At 55.3% G+C, this 9195-nt stretch overlaps 2 protein-coding genes across 5 annotated transcripts in view; both read left to right on the top strand.

Annotated features, from left to right (window-relative positions):
• Positions 1 to 1524: 1524 nt before the first annotated feature.
• Positions 1525 to 4971, top strand: ETV2 (ETS variant transcription factor 2). Of its 4 annotated transcripts, XM_026448758.2 has the most exons (7): positions 1525 to 1935; positions 2212 to 2304; positions 2389 to 2472; positions 2742 to 2822; positions 3050 to 3529; positions 4333 to 4445; positions 4752 to 4971. In XM_026448758.2, exons 2-7 carry the CDS (start codon positions 2235 to 2237, stop codon positions 4950 to 4952), a joined length of 1029 nt encoding a protein of 342 aa, XP_026304543.1. In that variant the 5' UTR covers positions 1525 to 1935; positions 2212 to 2234; the 3' UTR covers positions 4953 to 4971. The 4 variants fall into 4 exon arrangements, with proteins under 4 accessions (XP_026304543.1, XP_026304544.1, XP_026304545.1 ...); XM_026448759.2 differs by lacking the exon at positions 2212 to 2304; XM_026448760.2 differs by lacking the exons at positions 2742 to 2822; positions 3050 to 3529.
• Positions 4972 to 6717: 1746 nt separating this feature from the next.
• LOC111529926 (cytochrome c oxidase subunit 6B1) overlaps positions 6718 to 9195 on the top strand; it is a 17876-nt gene continuing 15398 nt past the window's right edge. The window contains exon 1 of the mRNA XM_026448764.1: positions 6718 to 6736. Coding sequence (XP_026304549.1) covers positions 6718 to 6736 — 19 coding nt within the window. The remainder of the gene's footprint in view (positions 6737 to 9195) is intronic.

Raw genomic sequence — 9195 nt, 5'->3', positions numbered from 1 at the left:
AAAAAATTAGCCAGGCTTGGTGGTGGGCACCTGTAGTCCCAGCTACTCAGGAGGCTGAGGCAGGAGAATGGCGTGAACCCGGGAGGCAGAGCTTGTAGTGAGCCGAGATTGCGCCCCTGCACTCCAGCCTGGGCGACAGAGCAATACTCCATCTCAAAAACAAAAACAAACAAACAAAAAACTATAGCACGATGGGCACAGTCTGAAGCCAAGTTACCTGGGTTAAAGGTTGCAGACTTAGCAAATAAAAATATAGGACACTTGCTGGGCACGGTGGCTCATGCCTGTAATCCCAGCACTCTGGGAGGCTGAGGTGGGCCTATCACCAGAGATCAGGAGTTTGAGAACAGCCTGGCCAACATGGTGAAACCCCGTCTCTACTAAAAATACAAAAAAATTAGCTGGGCATGGTGGCACTTGCCTGTAATCCCAGGTACTTGGAAGGCTGAGGCAACAGAATTGCTTGAACCTGGGAGGTGGAGGTTGCAGTGAGCTGAGATCGTACCACTGCACTCCAGCCTGGGTTACAGAGCAAGACTCCGTCTGGAAAAATATTATATATATATACAGGACACCCAGTTATTGAATTTAAATGAACTATTTTATAGTTTAGGTATGTCCTAAATATTTCATGTATGTATGTATATGTTACATGTATAGCTGGGTTTTTTTGTTTTTTGCTGAATTATTTGAGCAAGTTACAAGACTTTTTTTTTTTTTTGAGATGAAATTTCACTCTTGTTCCCCAGGCTGGAATGCAATGGTGTGATCTTGGCTCACTGCAGCCTCCACCTGCCGGGTTCTAGTAATTCTCGTGCCTCAGCCTCCCAAGTAGCTGGGATTACAAGCACCCGCCACCACGCCCGGCTAATTTTTTGTGTTTTTAGTAGAGACGGGATTTTACCATATTGGACAGGCTGACCTTGAACACCTGACCTCAGATGATCCACCTGCCTCAGCCTCCCAAAGTGCTGGGATTACAGGAGTGAATCACGGCACCCAACCACGAGTTACAGACATAACATTTCCTCTCTGAGTTAATTTCCTAAATGATATCTTTCATCCTGAATACTATTATCAAACCTAAGAAAAGAATTCTATGATATTTCATACTCAGTTCATACTCCAATTTCCCCAATTGTCCTAAACTATTACAGCACGGAAGGCATGGAGTCTGGAGAAGGGCAGTGGGAGGATGCCTGCCTTAATTTCCCCCTTCATCAAATGAGAGTATGTATTGTACTTGCCTCATAGAAGGATTCAATGAAGGCGCATGGCACAGTTGGTTTCACACAATGAGCCCTCATTTAATGTTGGCTGTTATTGCTACTATTGTTATTGTTGAAATTGTTTTTGTCAATATTGTTATGATTGGCACTCCTGGGAAGCAGCCCCCAGGGGCCCGGTGGGGGATTGGGTCGGCCTTCACTCCTGCTCCACCCCCTGCAGTTACTCTGCCGATTGTGACGTCAGCTGACGCTGGGGGCGGGTGGGGGAATCTGGCCGGAAATCCCTCTTCCTGTTGCAGATAAGCCCAGCTCAGCCCAGCTGACCCCAGACCCTCTTCCCTCACTCCCCCCATGTGGCAGGATCAAGACCCTGAGGCAGAAAGCCTGTTCACCAAGCCCCCTGCCCCACCCCCATCACCCCGTAAACTTCTCCAGCCTTCGCCCCACCCTCACCCAGCCCGCTGTTCCCCAAGCCCCGCTCCAAGCCCACGCCACCCCTGCAGCAGGGCAGCCCCAGAGGCCAGCACCCATCCCCGAGGCGGGGGTCGCGGCTCGGCCCCGCCCCTGCCCCTGCAACTTGAGCCTGGCTGCGACCCCTGCTCTGACGTCTCGGAAAATTCCCCCTTGCCCGGGCCCTTGGGGGAGGGGGTGCATGGTATGAAATGGGGCTGAGACCCCCGGCTGGGGGCAGAGGAACCCGCCAGAGGTGAGCCATGAACTGAGGACTAGATGCCTGGGTGTCTGGGTTAGGAAGGACCTGGGGACTAGACTCCCAAGAGGCCGGGGGCCTGGACTCCTGGGTCTGAGAGAGGAAGAGAGCTGGGGTCCCTCACTCCCGGGACCAAGATTCTAGGCTCCTGGGGAAGGAGGGAGCGGAAGCCTGGACTCCTGGCTGTGAGGGAAGCCAGGGCTGGGGCCCAGACTCCAGGGCCTCCAAGTGTCACCAGCTCACCCATTGCCATCTGGACTTTTCCCGACCCAGAACATTCAGAAGGCATCGTATCCATGGACCTGTGGAACTGGGATGAGGCATCCCCACAGGAAGTGCCTCCAGGGAACAAGCTGGCAGGGCTGGGTAGGCTGCCGGGGCTGCCACAACGTGTGTGGGGAGGGTGTCCAGGTGGGGCCTCTGCTAACCCTAAACCCTTATCGCCTGCAGAAGGAGCCGAATTAGGCTTCTATGTCCCTGATGTGGCACTCCAAGGGGACATGCCGACAGCGACAGCAGAGACATGCTGGAAAGGTGGCTGTGGGCTGGGACCCCTGAGTGCTGGAAAGGAAGCGGGGAGGCTGGGATCCTAGGGAAAAGGGAGAAGGGGGGCGTGCCTAGGCTCCTGGGACTGGGTGTGGAGGGGCCGCGTGCTTGACCCCCTGAGGGTGAAGGAAAAGGGGGCGCGGGGTGCTGAAATAGGGGCTGGGGGGGGTCATAACTCCCAGTCCCTGACAAGTAAAGACCAGAGAGTGGGTAGTTGAGGGTTCTCTGTCATTGCTCACACTCCTCCCTAAACTCAGGTACAAGCTCATCCCTGACAAGCTTCCCACAGCTGGACTGGGGCTCCGCGTTACTGCACCCAGAAGTTCCATGGGGGGCGGGTGAGTGTGGGGAGAGGCGGTGGGAGGAGGGGACTGGGGTCCGAGGCACCAGGGCTGGAGGTGTAAACTCCCTGATCTTTGAGGACTGAGAACACCTGCGCTCTCAAGGTAGCATGGCCTGGATCAGGGACAGCCCGGCCCAAGTGCCAGGGCTGACAGCTTAGACCCCTAGAGTTTTTGAGGGTGCACCTGGGCTCCCCTCACTCAGGGTCCGTTACTCCTCACAGAGCCCGACCCTCAGGCTCTTCCGTGGTCGGGGGACTGGACAGACGTGGCGTGCACAGCCTGGGACTCTTGGAGCGGTGCCTTGCAGACCCTGGGCCCCGCCCCTCCCGGCCCGGGCCCCGCCCTTGCTGCCGGCTCCGAAGACGCCGCGGGCCAGAACTGCATCCCCGCGGTGGGAGGGGCCACCTCGTGGTCGCGCGCCCAGGCCGCCGGGAGCAACACCACCTGGGACTGTTCTGTGGGCCCCGACGACGTCACCTACTGGGGCAGTGGCCTGGGCGGGGAGCAGCGCACGGACTATACCGTTTCATGGGGCGGGCCCGCGGGCCCGGACTGTACCACCTCCTGGAACCCGGGGCTGCTTGCGGATGGCACCACCTCTTTGAAGGGGTACCAGAGCTCAGCTCTCACCGTTTCCTCCGAACCGAGCCCGCAGTCGGACCGTGCCAGTTTGGCTCGATCCCCCAAAACTAACCACCGAGGTGAGAAGACCACAAAGACTGCAGGGAGGGCGAAGCTGGGGTCTTGAGCCGGGACCCAGGCACCTAAGGGGGCGGGGCCCGGGAGACTGACAGCGAGGGGGCGGGGCTTAGGGACCAGGGACTCTAGGGAGGAGGGGCCGGTGGCCCGCACTCCTCTCCCGAGGGCTAAGACACTGGTAGTCTTTTTTTTTTTTTGAGACGGAGTCTCGCTCTGTCGCCCAGGCTGGAGTGCAGTGGCCGGATCTCAGCTCACTGCAAGCTCCGCCTCCCGGGTTTACGCCATTCTCCTGCCTCAGCCTCCGGAGTAGCTGGGACTACAGGCGCCCGCCACCTCGCCCGGCTAGTTTTTTTGTATTTTTTAGTAGAGACGGGGTTTCACAGTGTTAGCCAGGATGGTCTCGATCTCCTGATCTCGTGATCCGCCCGTCTCGGCCTCCCAAAGTGCTGGGATTATAGGCTTGAGCCACCGCGCCCGGCGACACTGGTAGTCTTATAGGGACCAAGGGGATGAGGACCCAGGCTGCTGGATTATATAAAACGAAAGCGATGAAGGCCCAGACTCCTGGGTCTCCGAGATGGGGAGGCCAAACTCCTAAATCTCTGAGACTGGGGCCCTGGACGCTTGAGTCTCCAAGACTGACTGTTGGGTCCCCTATATAGAGGGATCTGAACTCGTGGATCTCAGAGAAGGGGAGGATCCGGACTCCTGGGTCCCGAGTTGGGAGGACCCGGACCTCTAGATCATTGAAGTGGTGTGATCTAGGGCCGGGAAGACTGAGTGTGCCCCTCCCTTCATCCCGCAGGTCCCATTCAGCTGTGGCAGTTCCTTCTGGAGCTGCTCCACGACGGGGCGCGTAGCAGCTGCATCCGTTGGACTGGCAACAGCCGTGAGTTCCAGCTGTGCGACCCCAAAGAGGTGGGGCAGCTCCCCCGCCCAGCCAAGTCCTGCTCCGTTTCCTCTAGTTCAATTGAGCCCCGCCCAAGGGCTAGGTTCAATCGCCTAGCCCTTGGCCCCGCCCCTCCCCGGCCCACTCGGGGCCCCGCCCAACCCTTCTCAAACCCAATCTCCCGCCTGGACTTCTGCCTCAACCAACCCAGTCTCCACCAGGCTCCTCGGGGCCTCGCCCAGGTCTGCACTGCACACCGCCCCCAGGCCCGGCCCGCCCAACTATTTCCAAGCCCCGCCCCTTCCCACTCCGACCGAGCCCGGCCTCTGTCCTAGGTGGCTCGGCTGTGGGGCGAGCGCAAGAGAAAGCCGGGCATGAATTACGAGAAGCTGAGCCGAGGCCTGCGCTACTACTATCGCCGCGACATCGTGCGCAAGAGCGGGGGGCGCAAGTACACGTACCGTTTCGGGGGCCGCGTGCCCAGCCTAGCCTATCCGAACTGTGCGGGGGGCGGAAGGGAAGCAGAGACACAATAAAAATTACCTGTCAGACCTCTTGGCGCGTGCTCCTCTGCTGCATTCTTCCCGCTGATACTGACTACACCCGCTAGGGAGCCTAAGTGTGCAGCTCCACATGTTGGAATTTGGCCTCCCCACCTCGGAGACCCCAGGCGTCTGGGCCTTCATCTCTTTCCTCTCACATAATCCAGGAGCCTGGATCCTTGCTCCCTAAAAGACTGTAGTGTCTTAGTCCTCTCCTCCCCGAAGACCCTGGAGTGTGGGCCACCAGCCCCAAGTCTCTTAAGCGCCTAGGTCCCTAAGCCCCGCCCCTCGCTGTCAGTTTCCCGGGTCCCGCCCCCTTAGGCCCCGCCTCTCGACTCAGCCTTCACTCCCTCCGTAGTCTTCGCTGACCACCCACCTCGGTGGTTAGTTTTGGGATAACGAATCACCTACCTCCAGTGCTGAGCAATGACCAAAGGAGACCTAGACCCTTAGGGAGCCTGCCATGTGCCCGCCCTGTGATGAGAGAGGCAAAGAAACTAAACCCAAAGCCCATAGGGCCTACTGTATGCCTGCCCCGTCTCGGGACTTGTAAAGGAATCAGACCCAATCATGAGAGTATATCTGCTGTGTCCCCTTAAAGAGAAGACTCAGACTCCGAAAAGGGCTTACTCTGCTGTGTGTCCTCCCAGTGCAAGGGATCGTCAAGGAATTAAAACTAGTGCTTGCACCCCAACACCACTCCCCCTTTCCCCACTCCAAGCCCGACACAGGACTCAGACCAACACTCTAAAGACAGCCTATGCCATTCTGAGAGCCACTGAGCTCCTAAAGAGAGCCTGCTGTGTGGTCGTCCTGTGGGCGATGCTGGGGATAGAGCAGGGACCAAGACAGCCCTGGACCCTCCCCTCAAGGAGCTCACAGTCCAGTGAGAAGACAGACCCATCACCAGAATGTTTTGAGCTGGGATGAGAAGACTCCAGGGGATTGAGGGAGGCCAAAAGGAGAGACCTGACCTAGCCCAGGAGGAGAAGGGTCAGGGGAGACTCCCTGGAGGAGGAGACAGCTGATTTGAGAAGTCAGGTAGGCAAATAACGTTTCAGGCAGAAGGAACAAGAAGATCAAAGGTCCAGAGGTGGAGGATCTCATACCACTGCTCAAAACTATCAGTGTGGGCCAGGCACAGTCTCATTATTTTGGGAGGCTGAGGCAGGAGGACGGCTTGAGGCCAGGATTTCCAGACCAGCCTGAGCAACATAAGGGAGACCCCCATCTCTGTTAAAAAAAAATTAAAAATAAACGTGGCTACAGCAGCAACAGGGACCAATTCATAAAGGATTTGTGGGCCGTGGTGAGGAGCCCAGACTGTCTCCAGGGCTCCCGAGGAGCCATCGAGGGTTTTGTTTGTTTTTTGAGATGGAGTCTCACTCTGTCACTCTGGCTGGAGTACAGTGATGCAATCTCAGTTTACTGCAACCTCCGACTCCCAGGTTCAAGCAATTCTCCTGCCTCAACCTCCCAAATAGCTGGGATTACAGGCACGCACCACCACACACAGCTAATTTTTGTATTTTTAGTAAAGTTGGGGTTTTCACCATGTTGGTCAGGCTGGTCTGGAACTCCTGACCTCAGGTGATCTGCTCGCCTTGGCCTCCCAAACTGCTGGGATTATAGGAGTGAGCCACCATGCCTGGCTCCCATCAAGGGGTTTTAAGCAGGGAGAGGGATTTGGGTTTTAGGAAGATCTTATTGCAGGGGATGAATACATGCATGTAAACAGGTAATTCCACAAATAATCACAATGCTGATGGACACAGAATGTAAGAAGAGGTCCCTAACCCAGTTCCGTCTGGACACTGCACCCCATACGGTGTGGGAGAAGCTTTAGAGGCCAGACACGGGAGGAAGGAAAGCAGTTCTCTTTCATAGCTCCCTCTCCTAGTCCCCAAATGCTTCCTTCATTTCCACAAGAAATTCTTGTATTCAGCAAATATTTATAGAGTACTTCCTGTGTACCAGGCACTGCTTTAGATACAATGGTGAATAAGGCAGACAAAAATTCTTCCTTTATGATGATTCTTTTCTATTGAGGGAGGCAAAAAGAGGTAAACATAATTTAAAAGAACAGATATAGCCGGGCGCGGTGGCTCACGCCTGTAATCCCAGCACTTTGGAAGGCCAAGACGGGCAGATCACCTGAGGTCAAAAGTTCAAGACCAGCCTGACTAACATGGAGAAACCCCATCTCTACTAAAAATACAAAATTAGTCAGGTGTGGTGGCGCATGCCTGTAATCCCAGTGATTCAGGAGGCTGAGGCAGAAGAATCGCTCTAGCCTGGGAGGTGGAGGTTGCAGTGAGCCAAGATCGCACCACTGCACTCCAGCCTGGGCAACATGAACGAAACTCTGTCTAAAAAAGGACAAATTGGCCAGGTGGGGTGGCTCACATCTGTAATCCCAGCATTTGGGGAGGCCGAGGTGGGCGGATCACCTGAGGTCAGGAGTTCAAGACCAACCTGACCAACATGGTGAAATCCCCTCTCTACCAAAAATACAAAAAATTAGCTGGGAGTGGTGGCATGCACTTGCAATCGCACCTACTCGGGAGGCTGAGGCAGGAGAATCACTTGAACCCAGGAGGCGGAGGTTGCAGTGAGCCAAGATGGTGCCACTGCACTCCAGCCTGGGCGACACAGCGAGACTGAGTTTCAAGAAGGAGAGGAGAGGGAAGGGGAGGGAAGGAGAGAGAAGGACCAAATTGTGTAGATCATTTATAAGGACATTGGCTTTAGACTAAAAGTCAGACCAGTGTTCCTCTGGCTGGGTGGACATATTGCAGAGGGCAGCTGGAAGCCAGGAGACCAGGGAGTGGGCTACTGTAATAGTCCAGTCTGAAGGTGATGGTGGCTTAAACCAAATGTGCTAGAGGAAGATTATGGATATATCTACAGGCAGAACTAACAGGATTTCTTGATAGGTCAGCTATCAGGTGTGAGAGAAAGATCGGAAACAGGCCGGGCGCGGTGGCTCAAGCCTGTAATCCCAGCACTTTGGGAGGCTGAGACGGGTGGATCACGAGGTCAGGAGATCAAGACCATCCTGGCTAACACGGTGAAACCCCGTCTCTACTAAAAAAATACAAAAAAAAAAAACTAGCCGGGCGAGGTGGCGGGCGCCTGTAGTCCCAGCTACTCCGGAGGCTGAGGCAGGAGAATGGCGTAAACCCGGGAGGCGGAGCTTGCAGTGAGCTGAGATCCGGCCACTGCACTCCAGCCCGGGCGACAGAGGGAGACTCCCTCTCAAAAAAAAAAAAAAAAAAAAAAAAAAAAAATCGGAAACAAGGACAACTCTGTGACTAGAAGGACAGAGTTAGCCATTTTCCCAAATAGAATCCTTTCTGCCAGACCCTTCATAGATCCAAGCTTTAACTCCTAACCCCAACTGCCTGGGATGCAAGACTGGTTCTTGAGCCCTTGGCCACTCAAATCTTTGTTAATCTGTGCTTTCTGAGGTTTGGGAAAAGATGGTAACCAGCAGGGAAGTAAAATCTGGGCATTCCTAATACCCTGACGAGTGACACCTGGGGAGAGATTGGTTCATTTTCAATCCCCTAACAATTGGCGCTGTAATTATTTAATATTATAAGGGTAGGGATTTCTGTGTTTTGTGCAGCGTGCTTTCTCAACCCTTATAGAAGTGCCTGATGGCCAAATACAGTGGGTCATGCCGGTAATCCTAACGCTTTGGAAGGCCGGGGCGGGAGGATCGCTTGAGACCAGGAGTTCGAGTCCAGCCTGGGTAACATAGCAAGTCCCCATCTCTACAAAATGCATATATATGGATCCAGGAGTAGTGGCGCGCACTTGTAATCCTAGCTACTCGGAAGGCTCGAGCGGGGAGAATCGCTTGAACCCAGGTGATGGAGGTTGCAGTGAGCTGAGATCGAGCCACTGCTCTTCAGCCTGGGCCATAGAGTAAGACCCTGTCTCAAAAAATTTAAAAAGGGCCGGTCGCGGTGGCTCACGCCTGTAATCCCAGCACTTTGGGAGGCCGAGGCGGACGGATCACGAGGTCAGATCGAGACCACGGTGAAACGCCGTCTCTACTAAAAATACAAAAAATTAGCCGGGCGCAGTGGCGGGCGCCTGTAGTCTCAGCTACTCGGGAGGCTTAGGCGGGAGAAAGGCGAGAACCCGGGAGGCGGAGCTTGCATTGAGCCGAGATCGCGCCACTGCACTCCCGCCGGGGCGACAGAGCGAGACTCCGTCTCAAAAAAAA

This window comes from Piliocolobus tephrosceles, chromosome 21, assembly GCF_002776525.5.
Source record: "Piliocolobus tephrosceles isolate RC106 chromosome 21, ASM277652v3, whole genome shotgun sequence".
Lineage (NCBI taxonomy): Eukaryota > Metazoa > Chordata > Mammalia > Primates > Cercopithecidae > Piliocolobus > Piliocolobus tephrosceles.
Note: the sequence above shows the minus strand (reverse complement) of the source record. Positions and strands in the feature narration are given on the sequence as shown.

Excerpts from the sequence above, each read along its gene's own strand:
- ETV2 (XM_026448757.1), top strand. The coding sequence starts at position 2,235 with ATGGACCTGTGGAACTGGGATGAGGCATCCCCACAGGAAGTGCCTCCA. Across the intron at positions 2,473-2,741 it reads AGCAGAGACATGCTGGAAAG|GTACAAGCTCATCCCTGACA; the intron begins GTGGCTGTGGGC and ends CCCTAAACTCAG. Across the intron at positions 2,823-3,049 it reads AGAAGTTCCATGGGGGGCGG|AGCCCGACCCTCAGGCTCTT; the intron begins GTGAGTGTGGGG and ends TACTCCTCACAG.